Below are 20,313 nucleotides of genomic sequence, written 5' to 3'. Positions count from 1 at the left end.
CCAACCTCACAGCACATCACCTCTGTGGAGCATGGAATATTAGACACCTACGTGAATACAGATTGTAACAGCAACTCGGCCGCACCCTCACTCAGTGTGTTTGCAGAACAGTCTGACACGTGGCAGAGAGCTGCTTCAATAAACTTCCTATTGATCATGTAAATCATAATCCACACCCACTCTCATAAGCTAGTGTGTTTCCAGTACAGGCTTAGAGGAACAAGGGCCTAGGCTTGGCAGGTTCTCTGCATTGGGATTGTGGGGTTCTCAGCCCCTTTCAGGATCAGAACCCAATGAGGAAATTTATCCAAAGCTAAAACAACCTGGAAACCAAGTCTTATCTCTATGGTCTCAGTTTGGTTTTATCAGTGAACCACACAGGGCCCCAGAGCGAGCTGCGGGAGTCGGACCATTCCAGCATCGTGTGGGGTTTCTGGTCACGTTTTCATCTCTGTTTGGAGTCTGGTACTGGGAAACGTGGCTCGGGCTTTGATTTTACTCCCTCCCCACCATAAGTACTAGACCTGCTCCCAATGGGCTTGTCAGGGCTAATGAATCTTTGTACCGTCCTTTGAAGATCTGGCCTTAAAGGGCTATCGTTAGTTTCTGTTTCACTTTGTATATTTCAATTCAGAGGATGCTACATTAGAAAACAATGGATGGAACTGAACTAGGCCCAGAGCTTGTGCTGCAAAGAGCTCCCAGAGCAGGAGAAACACCAAAGAACACTCTGGCCTCCGAGAGAACTCCTCCTCAATGCTTACCATTCCTTTACAGCCCATCTCGACTGTTGTAACTACATGAGCACAGCTAATCATTGTACACTCGTGTGATACATTGGTAAGAGTTAAAAGAGGGAGGGCTTGGGACAAAGCACCATATATTGCTAAAGAACAGCGGTGCTTTGTTCTGATTTTTTTTTTTAATAGAGTATTCCTAACCCCAGATCACTACGTGCCCTCCATGCTAACGAAAGGGGGTCAGCAAGCAGAATGGAGATCCAGTCATTATATCTGCCAGTTCTGACATTGCAGCCTTCGCCCCCTCACCTATAGAGAAGGCAGCAATCAATAAAGTGCAGCTGCTTGGAAGTAAATAGAGAAGAGCTGGAAATCACAAGGGACAAATGTTTAAAATCTCACCGACTTTTCACTAGTTATACCCTTGGTCTTTTGGAACGTGGAACTAGCCTAGTCAGTTTCAAAGGGGCCCCAGCCCAGGGCTTTGTGCTTGAGGTTCCAGCATGGGACAGTTTAGATCTAGGCTTCTGAAACATTTTCGTCACATGGACCTCACTGAAGCAGATTGTCTGGTGGACAGACTCTCCCTTCCCATTTGTGATCTTGACACAACATCCCACCAGCAATTGCTAGCATAGAAACGGAACATTAGGGAAATTCTCACTGTATTTATTTTATTTCTTCTGATTTAAATGCACACACCCCACCTAGGCACAAGCTCTAGGCCCCCTGACATGAACTACTGTAAAGTCAGGCCATGTCTGCACTGCAGCCACTATAACGACATAGCTATGGCACCACAGTCACCCCGTAATGTAGACATAGCTACAGTGACAAGAAGGGCTTTTACTCCTTGTAGGAGCTCCACCTTCCTGAGCAATGGCTCCATGTGCACCAGGCGTTGGGTCAGCATGATGGAGCTAGGTAGGCCTAAGTTTTGAGTGTAGACCAGGCCTTACAATCCGCATAGGAGACACACAAGAGAGCTATAGGTGAGATATTAGGAAAAACTGTCTAACTCTAAAGGGGACTGGACAGATCCAGAGCCTGACCATTCCTGGGCAATGCTACAAGGCCTCCCTCATCCTTCGAGCTTTTCCACCATTGCAAGAACGACATTCACAACGCTGACCCCCTCACGAACCCAATACCCACCCTACAAACCCCAATCAACCAACCAAACATCATCCATGTCCCAAGCAGTTTGTACTTGGAAAAGGGAGAGGTGCCAGGGACTTCATGGAGTCCACTAAAGGCCAGGCAGTTGCTATTGATTTAAGTGGAAGGGGCTCAGACACTACGGTGGGCAGCAGTATGAACCCCGAGATAGAGCGATATTATTGCTCTTCACATAATATTTACTTTGCAATTAATTATTCAATGAATATTTGTTCATTTTTCACCCACTTCGTAGAGCTGGGTAAATAATGAGCAAACATCCATGAATCCGCGTGTACTTCACAAATATCTATCCTAGAATCTTATGCTCCCAACCTTGCTGGTGGAGGACCATGGATCTTTTAGGATGCCCTTTCTTTTGCACTCTCTCACTTCTCAGGGAACAGCTGGGGCTTGGGGGGACACATCGTACAGCACCAAAGATACAAATACTAAATGTTGCTGCGAAGAAGAGCTCGGGACCAGGAACTAAGCAGAAATTGTAATGGTAGCAAGCACTGCCTGAGGCCGTGTGTGAGCTCTGTGTCTGACCTGTGAAACCACATCTCTGCTCCAGGGCCTTGGGCAATTAGGCATCCTAAGTAAATACAATTTTGCCACCTCACAAGAGTGAGGTAAAGTCCATCCAGAAAACCCAAGAGAAAAACAAAGGCAATAAAGTAAATCAGATAAAGGCTTTGTTGGGCTAGAGCAGTCATTGCTTTTCTACTGCACCTGTCACGCTCCAGGACTTGCTGGGTGCTGCTCACTGCATGGAGCCAGACGCTAGGGGGGTGGGAAGGTCTGTGCCAGACAACAGAGCAGTCAGGGTGATGGTTCCCGTGCAGCCGTCACCTACCTCTTTGGATGCTCTCCATACCCAGTCCAGCTAATTATCCGCCACACACACATAGGTATCAGTCCCCTCTCACCAATACCTAATTCAGACAGTTTAAAATAATAGTGGAATCAGGCAGTGTTAAAGGAGGCCTCGTGTTATCATGCCTCATGGCCAGTTGCTGCAGACAGACTAGCTGACTTGCAGAAGCTGTGACTCCACAACAGGGGATGCATCACTTGATAATTGCCCTGTTCTATTCATTCCCTCTGGGGCACCTGGCACTCAACCCTGTTGGAAGACAGGATACCGGGCTAGATGGACCTTTGGTATGACCCAGTATGGCCGTTCTGATCTGCCTGTTTGTAGTTGATGGCAATTTGTGTTACAACTTTCATGTTATTAAAACAGTTCTTATAACTAGATGCTCCTTGGTTCCCTGTAAGACAGCAGTTCTCAGGGGCCTGGGGGCTCCTGGGGGGCTTTGAGTAGGTTTTAGGGGGTCCACCAAGCAGGGCTGGCATTAGACTCACTGGGGCCCAGGGTAGAAAGCCAAAGCCCCCCCGCCCCATGCAGGGCTGAAGACCGGGATCCCAAGCTCCACCACTTGGGGCTGAAGCCAAAGCTTGAGCAACTTAGCTTCGCAGGGCCCCCTGTGGTGTGGGGCCCTGGGCAATTGCCCTGCTTACTACCTCCTAACGCCAGCTCTGGCTTTGTGGCACAGGTGGGCCATGGAGTTTTTATAGCATGGGGGGGTGTGTTCAGAAGGAAAGAGGTTGAGAACCCCTGCTATAAGATACCTCTGTATCCTCTGCAGGGAGAGAGAATCTACTGATTCAGAGTGTTCATGGCTTCCAGTCCCATGCTCTCCACAACACACACTAGATGTGGGGTTTTTCTGTTTGATGAAGAAATGAAGTCTCCTGAAACTCAAATCAAACATGCTAGCTACTGCGGTTCCTTCCAGTCCTACACTTCTCTGATTCTATGCTTGGCTTACTTCTGGCATTCAGACAGGCTTGCCCCTCTGGTCTCGCCCATAATATACAGTGCAGTGCCAAAGGTAACCGCTCTTACCAAGGGAGGCAGCAGCTCTGTTCCCAGCCAGGCTAAGCAATAACTAGACTGTAACTGGTGCTGAGAGAGTCACAGTTAGACGTTTGTGGTTAGTGGGGACAACTTCCAAAGAGAAGCAATAAATCTGCCCCATGTTCCTGAATGACATTCTGTGTTTACCGTCCAGCTCCCACATGAACTGGAACACGGATGACAACTCCTCCTCCCCTACCATCCTCACGCCCAGTCACTCCTGCACAGTGCTGGTGACGTGGGAGCAAATGGCAAGGTTTACAGAGAGGAAAGTGACAGAGTAACACTAGAGGGCACTACTGGCCTCTTTCAAAGCCCTTCCTTCAATCCTTTCTCCAGGCCGGATAGCAGTGCAATGACACACATGGAGCGGAGGGCATACCCAAGCAAGTAAGTGCATAGGAAGTGCCTTGCCCCGTTTCAACGTTGTCTTTCAGGGTCTCTGTGTGGAGACCTCTACAATCTCCATTCATTTATATTTACAGAGTCTCCTTAGTCAGCAAGGCGCCAGAAACAAACTACAAATCATTGATTTATCCACCACTGCTTGGCAGCCATCTCTGACATGGAATTATTAGGAAATGCCTCAGAAGCAATACCAACTCCCTTTATACCTATGAGGTCATACTATTCCCAGTCACATTCCTTGTTTACGTTAAAAGGGCACCTTGACCACCACCCCCCACCCCCAAAGGATAGCAAATTTCAGCGGGGGGGAAGAGTCAACATTTGCTCAGGAGAGACAGCTACAGGATAAGGGCAGGAGAAAATAAATGATCTCTATGGATCACACAGCAGGAACTCAAAGTTGTCATTTTGCTTCGTTTAGGAGAGAAAAGTGATGCATTGCCACATGCTATTTAAAAGCAAGCCTCCTGCTACAGCTCCCCACAACATGCAGCATTGCACAGAGCCAGATGGGTTGGGGAAGCTTGCCACATGTGGAAGCCAACAGGGAGCTTGTCAACAGTCTCTTTTTTTAAAAAGGGCTTTATGACCAATATATGGTACTGTGGGGCGCTACTCTCAAGTCACCCAATTGAGCACCTGCAGTCCCATATGCAAGGCCTGATGCCAATTTCTAGACCAAAACTGAAGTGTCAGTGTCTGTTATTAACCTCTGTTTACTCGCTGCTGGACAAAATGTGAGAAGCCTGGCAGACAAGGTGCCAATGCTATCGGGAATTTTATTTCTATACAACCTTTCATCTGAAGATCTGAAAGCACTTGACTTATAAGTCTCACGACATCCATGTGTATTATTACTGCAGTTTACAGTGAAACGCAGAGAGGCTGAGTGATTTGCCCAAGGTCACACAGGATTCACAGCAATATAATCTATGAAAAACTTCTTGGTTCGAAGGCCAGAAGGGACCACTGGCCTCTGCCAGTGGCACACAAGTCTAGTCTCCTGAGGGCTGTAATACTTTGGTTTAACCCTGATTACTGGGCTTGTTGTGGGAGTGTTGTTGGTGCCCTGTCATATACAGGAGGTCAGCGTTACGATCTGGTGGTCCCTTCTGACCTTAAACGCCATGACCTAGTCTGACCTCCTGCATAACCCAGGCCATAGAACTTCTCTGAATTAAGTCCTGTTTGAACTAGAGAATACCTTTTAGAAAAACACCCAATCTTGATTAAAACCATCCATGTAACTCTCCATGACCCTTGGTTAATTGTACCAATGGTTAATTAGTCTCATTGTTAAAAATTTGCACCTTATCTCCAGTCTGAATTTGTTCAGCTTCAACTTCCGCCTTTGGATTGCGTTCTACCTCTCTCTGCTAGATTGAAGAGCCCATTATCAAATTTCTGTTCCCCATGGAGGTACTTCTAGATTGTGATCAAGTCACCCCTTAACCTTCTTTTAAACCAACCAGATTAAGCTCTCTCGAGTCTATCACTACAAGGTATGTTTTCCAATCCTTCGGTCATTCTTACAGTTCCGCTCTGAACCATCGCCTGTTTATCCACAGCCTTCTTGAATCGTGGGCACCAGCACTGGACACAGGATTCCAGCAGCAGAGGTAAAATAACCTCTCTCCTCTACTAGATATTTCCTTTATATCCCCAAGGGTCACCCTGGGAGCTCAAGTTCAGCTGATTATCCACCATGACCCCCAAGCCCTTTTCAGTGACTGCATCCCACGATGAGAGTCCCCGCACTGTGTAAGGATGGACGACTTCTTTTGGTCCTACATGTATCACTTTACATTGGGCCTGTTAAAATGCATTGTTTGCTTGTGCCCAGTTTACCAAGTGATCCAGATCACTGTGTATCAGCGACTTGTCCTCTTCATTACTTACCACTCTCCCCAGTTTGACTCTCAGACTCAAAACACTGCCTCCTTTAGACTGATTTTAAAGCTACATCAGTACAAAAGTTCATTTCCTATTCCGTCTCAGGGATATTGACCCCCCCCCCCCCCCGGCCGCTGAATAATAATTGAACACTGATTAGTGTTCAGTGTAGGCCCCCCAATCTGAAAACAAAAGAGCAGAGTTTTGGGTGCAAAACCTAAATTCAGTTTAAAAAAAAATAGGTCCTTGTTAAGTCAGAGGAGAGCAACAGAGAATCAGAGTGCATCTCACCACACAGGAGGCTAAATTAAAAGTGAAGGTTCAGATGAGTGTCCTTTTGAATACCACAAGGATGAATACAGCCAACTTTTACCTGATAAAGGTTTTCACCCCATCATATGTCACCCTTTCCACTGCATCACCCCTGGGTGATGACAGGTTGCAACCATTAGCCACTGCGCATCACCCAACACATTCTGATGAACCCATTGGACACCTCCCCATCCCCGACGCACACACAGGTAAACCAGAGAGAGACGCACACCAGAACTCATTGGGGTGAAACATTTACATTTATATTGAAATATGCACTAAACATAGTGAGTTCTACCAGTCAATGCAATTTTGCCAAAGCAGAATCACAGCTTTTCCTGGGGAAGGTTCAGTCAGCTCCCAGCAGTGGGCAGCACCCCAAGGAAGGTCACCATGAAGCAGGGCTGTAATTGGATTTTACATACTGTGCAAGCTTCCAGCCTTTGAGGTCCCCCAGCCTGCACCTGGAGTCCCCTTGCTTGCACCCACATACGAGTTCAGAGACAAGGATTCTCTCCTTCCTTTCACACCTTTTCCTTTGCATTTTCTTCACTGCAATAAATATAAAATTGGCAATGCTCATACACCACAGCACAAACAAGATTCCAGGCTTCAGCACACAACTGTAAACGGTAACTAGATTAGTTTAAAAAATTAAAAGTTCAGAAAGGGTCAGTTCTTTCACAATCAGCCAGTTACAATGGACTAAGTCATAAAGGCTATGCAGGGGCACCCAGACTGGGGTTTGCTGGGCCTGATCCCCAGAGGTGGCAAGCACCCTACTGTTGAAATTGCAAATGATCAGTACTTCTCAGGACCAGGCTCTAATTTTGGTACAATGAGAAAAAAATCCCCTCCTTGCCCTCTCCAAGGGATATGTGGTTACACTGGGATATGGCCTGGTCACTGCTACATGGTGGCAACAGGACAGTAGCTTCAATGTCCCAGATAGAAGAAAGCTGCCCTTCCTGTCCACAGCAGCCGCTGCCATGGCTACACACAGAGCTGGTTAATGCAGCTGGGAAACAATGCGGACTGGAGATGAAGGGCGGCGAACGCTGACCCATGCATAAGCAACATGGCACCTCAGCAAGACAACCTTGAGCATGGAGAGCCACCTGAGCTACTCCGCCTCAGCCCAACGGATGTGTATTCAACAGGCCAGACCCACACCACTGCAATCAGCACCTAACCAAGGGGCTCTGGCTCACAGCTGAAGACAGCCTCAGCTGTAAACACACTGCACTGTTACAAAGAGTTAGAGCTTTATATAAAAAAAACTAGACTGCCAGCAAGTAGCTGTCTTACCAGTGTGGTGACACCACGGAGAGACATTTGGTGCATGGGTCAAACATGGTACCTTTCAACAAAAGCCTACAACCCTCAAAAACTAGCAGAGACCGAAGTCCTGTTTCATCCCCTCACTCTTGCTACAGGTGGACCCATACCACCCTGCCAAACCTTCTCCTCCCAACCTTGCTTTTAAAATCTGCTTGCTCTCTCTCCTCCACACCCCCAAGTTCCTGTGCTGAGGCTTCCACTCTTTCAGCAGAGCTGAATGAGGTTTCTGCAGTTAATGTTCCAAGCTGTTGGAGGGGAAGGGAGTGCTGCTGCTGGGCCCAGGGAGCACTCCCCCAACCCACACTGGCCTGGGGAGATAAGACCAGGACTACTCCTCTCCCACTGAGCACTATCAGACTTGAACCTTTCTTTCTGGGAAGTGGGATTCTTCGGCTTTCCTCCACATCTCTGTGTGGATCACATATACTGGAGACACACACACACACTATGCATGCAATCCAGGCAGAAATCCTGCTATGACATTCTACAGCAGCAGCAGAAGCGTGATGGGGACATAAACGTATTCCTTAATGCTAGATTAAAGCCTGCCTTAAACAGAACCTTTTACTAGAATAAAAGGGCAAACAGGCTATATACACTACATACGTACTTTTTGTAGTGGGGTGGAAAAAGCAATCTAGGTAGATCTCCTGTTTAACAAAAATGTAAAACAAAAATCAGTTCCTCTTTCATTTGCCTGCCAAAAAGCAGCATGACAGTTGAAGGCTGCAGCCTTCACGAACACTTCAACCAGTGCAGAGGCCTGCATTGGCTGTTGTATTTTAGCGCGCGGTGGTGTGAACCATTCTGAGGGATACCACCACCGCTGAACTCCAATTGTGGTAGGTAAGTCAAGGAAGAATAAACTTTGTTAAAGTATTTTTATTTTTAAGTAGCAAGGCTCTGCATTGGGTCTCAAACAGTTTCTTATTGATAAGAAATTTTTTTTCCTGTTCACCTTTAAACGAATGACAATTTTATATAGTCATTACACAGATTATAATTAGCTCTCGTATAAAAAGCTCTAGCGAGACAGAGAGTCCCTGTGAACAGTCCACTCTCCACACTAACTCCCTTTGCTGGAGGGGAAAGGGGCAGTGTCCAGGAGAGGAAAAGGCTACAGACTGACTCAATTCTTTACTGTCAAAGGCCTTATTTGCTTGAATAAAATGTTTGTACAAGTAAAACAGAAGCAATAAAGAAATATACACCTTAGAACTCGTAAAGCATTAGATTGGTTCAGGCCTTGCAAAGAGGGGCTGAGTATGGATTAAAAAAAGGCGTAACAGTCGTACTTTAAAAAAATTGGAACTATGAACATGAACAGCACTGCACAGAATCCTGTAGCACAGCCCTCATAGTGGGATGAAATGTCAGTTCTACGTTTCTGACGGGCTTGTGTTTGACGTTTGCTGGAAAACTAAGCTCCTAAACCAAAGAACTGTTAAAAGCTGCCAATACTGTACACAAACCAAAACAAAGAACAGGTTCTATAGGAGACATGATATTCAACAGCACCCAAATGAGACTGCCCACAGTCCAAGCAACAATGGAATGAAGTTTGTCACAGCTAACAGACTTTGTAAAACAAAACAATATTTTGGGAGTGTTAAATGAGTTCAGCTCAACTAACACTTTGGTTTTTTACATTTCTGAATTCCAGTTACATTTAGTCTCATGCTGCTTCAAAAACAAAGAGCCAGAAAGCAACAAGTGTCTCTTAAAAAAACCTTAGTAAATAAAACTTCTAAAGGTGGGAACGGTTTTTGAAAAAAATGCAGCTGTTTTGTTTCTAGTGAGTGGAATGCGATTCTGGTTCCCAAGCTAATACAGAGTCTAGTGCCTAGGGAAGGGAAAAGCTAAACCGAGAGCTGCACATGGGTTATTAGAGTCAGGCTGACAGGGATCTAGGGGCACCATAGAGCAATAATGCATGTGAGGGGCACAGAGGTGACAGTCTTGTTCTCATTTTAAATGAGGAATGGTTTAAAAGTAAAAATCTTCTTTAGCTAATTTCTTCCTGCAGTAAAACCAGTTAGCCCTGCCCTTCTATGTACAAGACCAGTTTGACGTTAGCCCTCCCCCTCAAAACACTCGATACGAACATCCAGTAACATTCTACAATGGAAAGTGCTTTAAGCAAGAAGGATTCTGTAGTGCCAGTGATAGAACTGATCTGATGGGGCTGGGATGATGTTGAACACTGATATTAGCTGATCAGGCCAGAGCAGCTTGCTTCTCCTCAGGGGTCTCCTCCAGTAGCTGCATGATCAGTTCATGGAGGGGTTTGCAGATCTTTGCATAGCCCCCTCCCGTCAGGTGCAGAAAATCAAACATGTCATGGCACGAGATGGCGCCATCCGAGTGCACGAAGCCCACACTGACATCCAGAAGCTGGACGCTGGCGAGTTTTGGGAGCGAGGCTTTTAGCAGCTGGTTCACCTTGGCATTCTTCTGCCGCAGAGGGTTTGGCTTCTCGCCTCGAGGTAGTAAGCTCTGATAAGGGAAGTAGGCAAAGAAGAGAGCTTTGAAGTGACTCAGACAATATAGTAACTTTCTCTTTCTAGACTTGGGCCCTCATTCTGAGCTTTAAAAGGGTCTATCCCACTCCTCCCCCTGCACATCCTCCTCACCCCCTCCAGCCCCACTTGGAAACATGACTGAAAACAGTCTGAAGGACACTGCTGACCCATGGGCAAATCTTCTCTTTCCACCAATTCTTATTAGCATTCTTATTAGCTACTTATGCCCTCTCTCAATGCAGTTTTAATGGTTGGTTATGCAACTCCCACAGCAGAAGAGGAGACATTTTAAGCTGTTTGAGCACAGGATCAGAACTGGTATTGCTCAAGTTCTAGTCGCAGCTCTGTCTCCATCATCCTCATCTCTCATGTGATTTCACTGCTTCTGTTTCTCTGTCTGGGACAAAGACGCCTCTAATGAGAAGATAATACTCTTCTGAAGGGGTTGAGAAAGTTAGATAATGTTGGCAAAGCCCCCTGAACAGGAGAAGCCATCCTACAGCGTTTATAATTGTAAATAAGTTACGACCCACCCCCCAAAATGCACAGGTAACACCCAATACCATTGGGACAGGGGTGCAAACAACACGACATGGGTTGTTCCAATGGTGCTATGTTATCACAACCCTCTGACGCGCATACCAAGACAATAACTTTGGCCTGTGGCTGTCGGGTATTTATCAGCCGCACGATGGCCTCGATTCCACCTGCTACTTCCTCCGCTGTATTTTCATGGTTATTTGTTCCAACCCAGACGACAATGACCTGTGAAGAGGAAACAGGAACTGTGCAGCAAGTTTAGCACTCCACTCAAGGTACACAAACAGGAGAGGCTGTAGCAGCCATACTGGCTCTTGTGGAAAGGGCAATAGCTAGGGCCTAGGCTGTCTGCAACCAATTAGACAAAGCAATTAAGAGTTAGGCTTAAATATTAAAAGTCCCAGACTGTCAGCTTTGTTGACTCTTGAATCATTTCTTGTCAACTTAAGACTCCTCCCTCTCACCCAGTACAGAACCAGAGTCACAGTGTTAAGGGAAGCTACCCTGATCAGCACAGGAACAGATATCTGACACTTCTTCTGCACTGTGTTTAGTGACCAATTCAGACTCCTAGAGTCCCTTGCACCTTGCCTGTCTTACAACATACTAGATGTGTATGAAGCAGACTAGAAGCATCACAGGTAAAGAGGCTTATTTGTTTGTAAAGCACCAACCACAGTCTTGGCTCTCAAATGAAACCCTTTTACAGCATTTCTCTACTTTTAAGCCTTAACTCTTATGTTGGGGTCATGAATGTGCTTGACAATGGTGACCAAACTTGAACCTGTGCTGTACATTATGTATTGTGGTGCAGGGTGCTTCGCAAATGCCTACAACACCCCGGTACACTGTATGTCATTTAGAATGTGTTATTAGTTGCGTGAAACCTTGTTGTGGCCTGAGTTACAACCTCATTGAGATGGACAGATACAAATGCACCCTTCAGTTAATAGAACTATAAAATTAGACAACCTGAAGGAACACCTAAATGCAGTGTCTAACCCTGAAAAAACCTAGGGAGAGGTTTTTGTGTCGGGGTGCAGGATGAAGAGAGTGTTTTTGGTGCTATGAGCAAAAGAAGCTGTTTCTTGCTATTTGATTCCTTCGGTCTTCAGAGACACAGGACTTTGTACATTCCTTGTAAATAAATACCTTTTATAGAGGAGTTCTAAAGAAGAAGCTAAGTGCTCATTGGTTAGAGAATGACTATTCTTCTGACTTTTGGTGCCCTCAGCTCCGTACTAGACAATAGTGAGATTTTTTTCTAAAATGAAAAAACATAAAAGCAGCTGTTTGTGTTTATACCTTGGGTTTAATGTTCTCCAATTCACCATTCTTCAATCTCCATAGAACATGAGCTGTTGTGTCCCCACCGATCCCAAAATTCAATGCATGAAGGGGCGAAAAAAGCTCTCGCCATATCTGTAACCAGAAACCAATTTACTATTTTAGATCAAGTGTTATTCTTCAGCATCAAAAATAAAACACTTTACATAAAGAGGTAGCTCAGGTAATGATACATTCGAAGTGAGTGAAGATCTTCTCCAGGGGAGAAGAGGTGCTGCCAGTGGAAGCATTACACATTCTTTGGGCCAGAAGAGGTGGAATCACAGCAGTTAATGAGCTCAGTCCTGGCACAGAGATAAGAGGGAGCTAATACAGAGCAATCTCCCTTCAGCCCATCCAGGAGGGATGTCGATGGCCCAGAAAGGGAGCCATCTCCAGTCCATCAAGGCCAGAACCAGAGCTCAGCTAAACATGGGACTTTTGAGGAAGGAAAGGAAATCTTGAAGGAACTCCTTTTACTGCCTAAGAAGTTAGAAGTCTAGAACCAAATGAGTCACATTGGAAAGTAACACTTTCAGAGCAAAGCGGTTTGGTAGCCATTACTGATGAAATAGTGGATGAGGGGACAGCTTTCAAAACATTTTACACATTTTTTAAAAAATATCCTAGTTGCTGCCTTTCCTAATCTCTGGACACTGGGATAGTCAATAGCACAGTCTCTATGCCAGCAGAGGGACAAGGATGCTAAGACACCGCATGCAAGAGGGTTAAATTGAAATTCTCTGGCTAAGGTGATACAGGCACTAAGTTTAATATTTGTACCATTGCGAGATAAGGAAACTTCATTATTGAGAACCAAGTGAAAAACAGTCACATTGGAAGTGGGATGGGCACAATCTAGAATACAGAAGGTGTGGGGAGAAGAGAGGATAGAATTCATTTTAAATCTACACAGCAACTGCAGAGTAAGAAAGAGTGGCAAGAGTGAGATAGAGGGACAGAAACGGGATGTGTACGGTGAAACTAAGAAGGCTGCAAGTGACCTCAGGGAAAGGAGGGGTGGGGTGAAGGTTCAAAGTGGCTGACGGGATAGGACTGGAGAAGCCTAGGGCAAGCACAGGGAAATGGAAGGGATCAAGGTTTGGAAAGCAGCTGTAAAAGTGGAGGTAAGATTAGAAAGGACCCGAGGACAGGGAGGCACTGTCAGTATTGCATATGTTCACCAGTTACTGGACTAGAAGTGATAGGGAGGCACCATCTCACTCATCTAACCCCACAACTTCATCCCCTCCAGCCATACCTCATACTGCTGTAGCAACTGCACCATGGAATCACCCACAAACAGCACATCGGGCTCCTTGTCCTTGCAGTCCAAGACAAATCTGTTGTGCTGTTTAAAAGAAAGCAGCAAGGTAAGCTCCAGCTGACAGTTCCCCTTTGGTATCTGTAGCCCATGCACAGAAAGTGAGTTGCCCAACCAGTTCCTCTGCTGCCCAACTTTGTGACTTTTCATCCTGTCTGCCCCTCAGGCACGTATCTTCAGTTTAACTCCTTAACTGCTGGAACTTCCTCCGTGCCTGCTCTCTCCCTGGCATAGACAAGTTCTGACATTTTAAATGGCCACTCCTTTACAACTCAGACTGGCCCCTCAGGCTACACTATGCCCCACACACAAAGGGGGTGCTTGCTCCAGATACTGTGTTCAGCAATTCTAAATCTATAGTCATTCAGGTTGTTGGCTAGTCACAATATAAGTCTCCTCAGACTATTTCACCCTGTCTAGGAGTAGCTTTAACAATCTAGTTGTACGAACAGGAGACTCCGAGTCCAGACACTTGGGTTCAGCTATTCTCAGCTTTGTAACTGCCAGGATATATTACACACTTCAGTGCTATCCAGTTTTAATAAACTGGTTGGCAATTCTTCCCAATTAATGAGCCAGTTGCAATATCTTTCTGGAACTCTATTTCAAAATGTGGTTTGCAGGTCATGGCACAAAGCTGCTTTTTGCCTCTTTTATTGTGGCAGGTTACTGGAAGCCATCAATAACGTTGCTAACAGAATCAGAAATGTAAGCACCTGTATTTTGCTCATCATGCACCTGACTACCTCACAATCTGCTAGTAAAGAGGATCCTATCTAATTTGTCAGCTGTGTTTTCAGTTTTACCTGTGACATCCACCTGTCATCTCCTTGAATATCTTCAGCTGCATGTGGAACTGCTGCTGGGTTTGAGTCTCCCTGGCTCATTCTATTCCTGTTGAAAGAACATTTAATATATGTTACGCTATATACCAAGCATCAAAATCAAGCTCTGACTCTCAAGAGGCCAGAGCTGTTGCCATACACTCGTACAAGGAGTCAAGACCAGCAGTAGCTTAGCTTGAAAGAACTGCATTTACAGACATTTGTAACTAATAACAATTTGCATCTGTTCTGCTGAAAGCTAATATGCCTGGAAGACTCACTTAAGCAAGTTTTATTCCATGCAGGAACCCCGAATTGTCCCTGCAGCATGATCTTGTTGAAACCACTCTACCAACTTCTGATCAGTGACATCCAGACAAGTGAAAACAACCTTTTAATAATAATAGCAAGTTCATTTTAGTGCAATCTTTGCAGGAGCACCTATCTCACCCATGTTAATTTTTCACTATAACACAGTATAGATTCTAATTATCAAAGGATTTGCCACTACTTGTACAATACCAGATTGCAACTGCATATATACATTTCAGATGGATTAACTGGTTTCAAAAGACAATGTACTAGCTCCATTGGCCCAAGAGGGTCTAAGCAGAAAACATTAGAATTCCACACGGGGCTGGCACCTCCGAAGTATCTTTAGCTGCAGCTCTGTGTAATAAACCAAAAAACTTTATTCTGAAGCCAGTGTGGTAGTCTAGTGGAGAATACCATTAGCCAACACACAGGAGACAGAGAGGAATATAACTTGGGAAAGAAAGGAATGTGACTGAAATATGCAGCCATGAAAAAAGTTGGGTGAAAGCCTAAGAACCCTCACTTTGATATAGCTAGTTTTATGTTAGATGAAAAATGTAGAGACCAGGTGGTCCCTTCTGGCACATGCAAATAGGGCAAGGGAATGCCCATATCCAAGTGCCAGAGATCATAAATCATAAAATTACATTTAAAAATATTTGCTCTAAAGTATTTTCATATTTAACCCTACAGACTAGTGCTTCCCTTTGAGTAACATATATAGAATAATACAAGCTGAGGGGAGAGTAATTTCTTTTGAAGTCTTTGCAGACAAAATATCATTAGTGATTGATAGTTAATGTTATCTTGCTCTGTAAGCTTGCACTCTCTCTCAATTTGTGCTCTATACATGCACGCGCACACACACACACATATATACTGTGAAATATTCTTAGAATTAAGTCATTTTTCTCTTGTCGAGAAGAAGTTTCACTGTTTCCAGAACTGCAATTTTCTCACTACGATGCAGTGAAACCTAGGGCATTCATACTATACCATTAGAAACAGAGTGATCTAGTGAGCCAAGTTGACTATAGAAGTGGGCTCTACTGTGTTATCATAAAGAGGAAAACAATTTTGGAGTGTTTTTATATGTAACAATCCAACCCGCATAACTGCTTTATCCACAAAAACTGAATCTATCACAACATTTACAAGCTGCCCTATAAAGTTCAGGTGCCAAGTACACTCTGTGCATTACTCTCACCGCTACACAGGTACCCAAAGAACTCCAAGGCGAGTAACAGGAGGGAGAACACAGCGCTCCCACAAAGCAAGCCTTTTCTGACACAAGAGGCGACTGACACCAATATTTATTCTAACATTTTTCGCCTCAAGTGACTCTTGCTAAGGAATAAGTCACATAGCATTACATAAACATTTATCCCTGCATTTAAGAGCAGAACACACAGCCTTGCACTGGAAGGAGAATTTGCCAAAACTAGGCTTACACAACATATGCCCTCTTCACAACAGGAAATGCTAATGTTAATGGCTGACAACCATAGATAAAAGTATTGTTATGGAGACAAAGGGTTTGATGCACAACAGCACTTACTCATTTTGGTGAAAACAGTTTCAAGTTTCCTGAAGCCTTCTGGGTCAATGTTGCCCTAGAGTGAATGAAGTAAAAGGTCTACTGCACACAAGAAAAGTTTGCCACACCAGATCAGACCATAGCTCCATCTGGCCTTGTGGCCTGCAGTTGCCAATAGCTTATGCTTCAGAGAAAGGAGAAAACTCAATTCACCGATCACAGAACATATGAATTTCCATACTGGTTCAGACCTGTGGTCAGCCCATCTAGTCCAAAATCCTGTCCTTGGCAGTGGCCAGCACCAAATGCTTCAGAGGAAGGTCAAGAACTCCATAGCAGACAGAAGTGGGATAATCAGACTCCATGAAAGTCTCATCCCAACCCCTAACAGTTAGAGATTGTCTTAAAGACCTGAAACATGAGATTTTATATTCATTCCAACACTTTTTTGGGGCAGCATAGTCTATTAGAGCCAATATTCTTGTTATCCATATAACATCCAATTCATCTTTAAATACAGCACAGTATGGGAAGAGGGGGAATGAGTCTTGAAAATGAGATCTGAGCTACAGCTATTACTAATGGACGAGAAATTAACCAGTCCTTTAAAAATTCAGTCACATGATTTGATTCAATAACCTAAATAACCCTAAATACACTTATCACTTATAAGTCCCACAATATCTCCACCAGCACAACTTTGGCAAGAACTCTGGTTGAAACCCTTTTGTTTGGCAGAGATAACTGTTTCGTGGTATCAAAGTATGCACGTGTATGTAGGGAATAAAGTCTCACCTAATCAACTGACCAGTGGCTTTCACTTGCAGCGGCAAAGAGCATTACAGTATTGATAAGTTCAGGTATTTTTCCATGAGTGTATTATTAGTTTCCACCCACCAAACAATGGCCAGTCCCTCTTCTAGCATAATATTAATGTGCCTAGAACACACAGCATCAGAGACCCAAACGTGACTTTATGCAATGCTGAGAAATACAAGGTAATGGGAAACAGACATGAAAATGGGTGGATCATAGTACAGATGATAGTCTCTCGTACACAAGCCTATGGGATTGATCCTGTACTAGACAAAGGATTTTTACACCTCCAGATGTGTGAGCAAGAAGTTAGAGCTCCATTTCAGGAATATAGGTCAATTTGGAACAAGGTGGAATGAGAGCTAAGAATTCTCCTCTATCCTTTAACAGAAATGTCTTCCCTTTACTCCTACAGCTCCCATTATGATTACAAAGAACAGTTTCCACTCAGCTTCCTCCTCTTGAACTTGATACTACAATGAAGTAGGAATGAAGACTTTTTAGACAGAAGCAGCCAAGTTGTGAGGAAAAGAAGCGTCTCTTTAAACAAATATTTGATAGTTACAGCAGGAGAAAAGTGGCAAAACTGTTTGCATCAGACAATGTCCCAGTGTGAAAGTCCCTCTTTAAAGACATATGGCATCATAACCTGGGAAGGTTTGAAGTTCCATATTCAAAGCTACAGATGTACATCATTTCCATTTTACCCTTGTAAAGTCAGATGATGATAATTTTGCTAATAGCGCATCCCTGAGGTTTGGTTTTATCTTGGTTCAAAAAGGGAAAATGACTAATAAAAAGATTATGCAAAAAAATCTGAGGTTATACAAAATGTTTACACTCAGTGGATCAGCAAGACTAAATCATGGACATTTATATACCATTAAGGGAAATCAGGAGACAGTATATACAAATTCTACATTTCTCCTCTTGCCTCAAATAACTCTCCCCCACTCCCATCCCCTTAGAAATAATTTTATAAAGTCATGTGCACCACCAGACGGCAACGGGGGCAGAGCAAATAATGAGGCCTTAGCTAGACAGTTGGTAGCCTGACAGTCTATTTCCAAAAGACCATATAGTAAATGAGAGACTCAGCTACTCTCATCGTTTGAAAGGGTTCCTTTCAAGGCTACATTGAAACACATTGGCGGGTGCAGTTTGGAGGAAGCTGGCTGTTCTGGGGACAAACAGAGGACTCCAGTCCCCTGGTTGTCAACTCAACATCTTTCACCAGAAGATTCACATAGTTTTTAAAGAGACACCAAAGGAATAAAAGAAACATTGCCCCAGTAAGTTAGGACATGTCTGTTACAGTATTCCTCCCCCTTGCTACCCAAACCCATTAGGATTGAGAATCTCATTCCACCCGTGACGTGAACAGATTCCGGAATCGTATCCTATTATTACGGCTGTGTCTGATGGTAGAGTCTGGGACAGAGTAGATTTAACGTGTTTGTGAGGTGAAGAGGCTATTGGTCAGATTGGCCACAAGCAGAACTCATGGTTGGTTGGTTGAAATAAATAAATAAATAAAAATCCAGAAGTTCTCTCAGCATAACTATTGCCTTCAAAATCTCTCGTTTCTAGAGGAAAAGTTTTAAATTCAAGTGCCTTGTATTTAATCACCTTCCATGGTAACAGGCAAAGTGATAACAATGCTTACACTTAATTTCTCAAGTGGGCTTTTGGGAAAGACCCTAGAAGCAGGGTGGAGCAGTTCATGGTGAATTCATGGAGGAGCAGTCCCCCGTTACCACAGTGACTGCCTCCCAGCCCATAGCATTGGCCTACCAGCCCCAGGGGTGTGAATTCAATCCCTGAGGGGCCATTTAAGGATTTGGGGATTTAGTTGGGGTTGGTCCGGCTTTGAGCAGGGGGTTGGACTAGATACCTCCTGAGGCCCCTTCCAGCCCTGATCGTCTCTGATAAACTCTACGATTAGGTGTTACCCAAGGGCCAAGCAGAGACACAGACTAAAACACGCTCTCGCCCAGCACAGGGCAGGTTCAAGGCACAGAGACAAAAACAACCCCGCGGGGTTCAGTGGCACGAGCCCGCCCGGCCCCTTGCCCGCCCGTGTCCCTGCCGGCGAGAGGCAGCCCCGGGGGCGGCGGCCTGGCTCCCCGTGGCGGGGATGGGGCCCCGAGCGAGCAGCGGGCCGGGCCGCTGCGGAGCTGGAGAACAAACGGCCGCTGCCCCCCGGCCCAGGCGAACCCGCCCCCGGGCCTGCGGCAAAGGGCAGCCGCCGCCAGGCTGCGGGGAGGGGGCGCGAGCAGGCCCGGCCCCGCGCCCGCCAGGGGAGCTGCTCGGCCCGCGCGCCCCAGGCTGCCTGAGGGGGCGCAGGGCGGCGCGGCCCCAGGTCTCTCTCTCTCTCTCTCTCACTCACGCCGGCTGCGGCTCCCCCCGCGTCTCCATCTCTCTCTCGGGCGGGCGGCGCGTCCCTCCCCCGCGGCCCCAGACTGCCGCTGCGCCTGCGCGCTACGCTGCTTCCGCTTCCGTTCACCCACGCCTGCCAATCACGTGCCGGCTGTGCCGGAAATCCCGCCCAGCCCGTCTCCGGGCTTTTCCCCAGGGGCCCGGGCGCCTGCCTGCCTCGCTCCCCATTTGCGGGGACAGCGGGGGGGGGGCTTGGTGATGTGATGGCCCATGGCCCAGCCTGATGAGGTCACCGCGCAACGTGTCATCACAGAACGATGATACGCCTGGTGACATATGACTTCATTGGCGACGCGGCAGTGGCGCAGTGTGATGACGTCACTGCACCGCATGATGAGCAAACCAAACGTAAACGATGCGCGTGCTGACGTGATGACCTCATCCACGTTGAGGCAGTGGCTCAACCTGATGATGTCACCTAACTGGGCAGCATGATGACAGGCGTGGGGTCCCAGCTGGACCCTGCTTGAGGTCATGGTGCTGTGGTGAGATGACCTTTTTGCCCAGCCTGGTGACACAGAATGCTGGCACTCTGATGATCACGCTGATCCATTGTCAGTGTGGGGACTTCTTTTTTCCAGTACAACTTCTTGGTGCCATGGTGTGTCAATGTTGTGGTGCAATACGATGATAGTCTGACATAATTTGACAACCTGTTGTTTCAGTGAGTTCTTTAGATGCAACGGATGGGGGTGGGTGGGTTCTTCAACCACCATGTTCTGGGTGGCTCTGAACTTCTGACTGCCAGAAGCTGGGCCTGGACAACTGGAAATGGGTCACTCGATAAATTGCCATATTCTGTTCACGCCCTCTGAGGGATCTGGCACTGGCCACTGTCGGAAGACAGGATACTGGGCTAGATGGATCACTGGTCTGACCCACTATGGCCAT

At 45.8% G+C, this 20,313-nt stretch overlaps 1 protein-coding gene across 5 annotated transcripts; it reads right to left on the bottom strand.

Moving 5' to 3' along the window:
* Window positions 1-6,690: 6,690 nt before the first annotated feature.
* On the bottom strand, window positions 6,691-19,452 carry PAFAH1B2 (platelet activating factor acetylhydrolase 1b catalytic subunit 2). 5 transcript variants are annotated; one of them, XM_024216378.1, is made up of 8 exons: window positions 19,373-19,452; window positions 14,298-14,385; window positions 13,429-13,518; window positions 12,147-12,263; window positions 10,944-11,066; window positions 10,222-10,275; window positions 8,390-8,429; window positions 6,691-6,990 (listed from the first exon to the last, which is right to left on the bottom strand). In XM_024216378.1, exons 1-8 carry the CDS (start codon window positions 19,399-19,401, stop codon window positions 6,827-6,829), a joined length of 705 nt encoding a protein of 234 aa, XP_024072146.1. In that variant the 5' UTR covers window positions 19,402-19,452; the 3' UTR covers window positions 6,691-6,826. The 5 variants fall into 5 exon arrangements, with proteins under 5 accessions (XP_024072146.1, XP_024072148.1, XP_024072147.1 ...); XM_024216380.1 differs by lacking the exons at window positions 6,691-6,990; window positions 8,390-8,429 and adding exons at window positions 14,597-14,706; window positions 16,189-16,243 and having other exon boundaries at window positions 8,646-10,275; window positions 19,373-19,423; XM_024216379.2 differs by lacking the exons at window positions 6,691-6,990; window positions 8,390-8,429 and adding an exon at window positions 16,189-16,243 and having other exon boundaries at window positions 8,646-10,275; window positions 19,373-19,421.
* Between the last annotated feature and the right edge of the window lie 861 nt (window positions 19,453-20,313).

The sequence above is a fragment of the Terrapene carolina genome, unplaced genomic scaffold (genome assembly GCF_002925995.2).
Source record: "Terrapene carolina triunguis isolate 2854851 unplaced genomic scaffold, T_m_triunguis-2.0 Scaffold374, whole genome shotgun sequence".
Lineage (NCBI taxonomy): Eukaryota > Metazoa > Chordata > Testudines > Emydidae > Terrapene > Terrapene triunguis.
The sequence above is the reverse complement of the archived record's forward strand: the minus strand, read 5'-3'. Positions and strand labels throughout refer to the sequence as shown.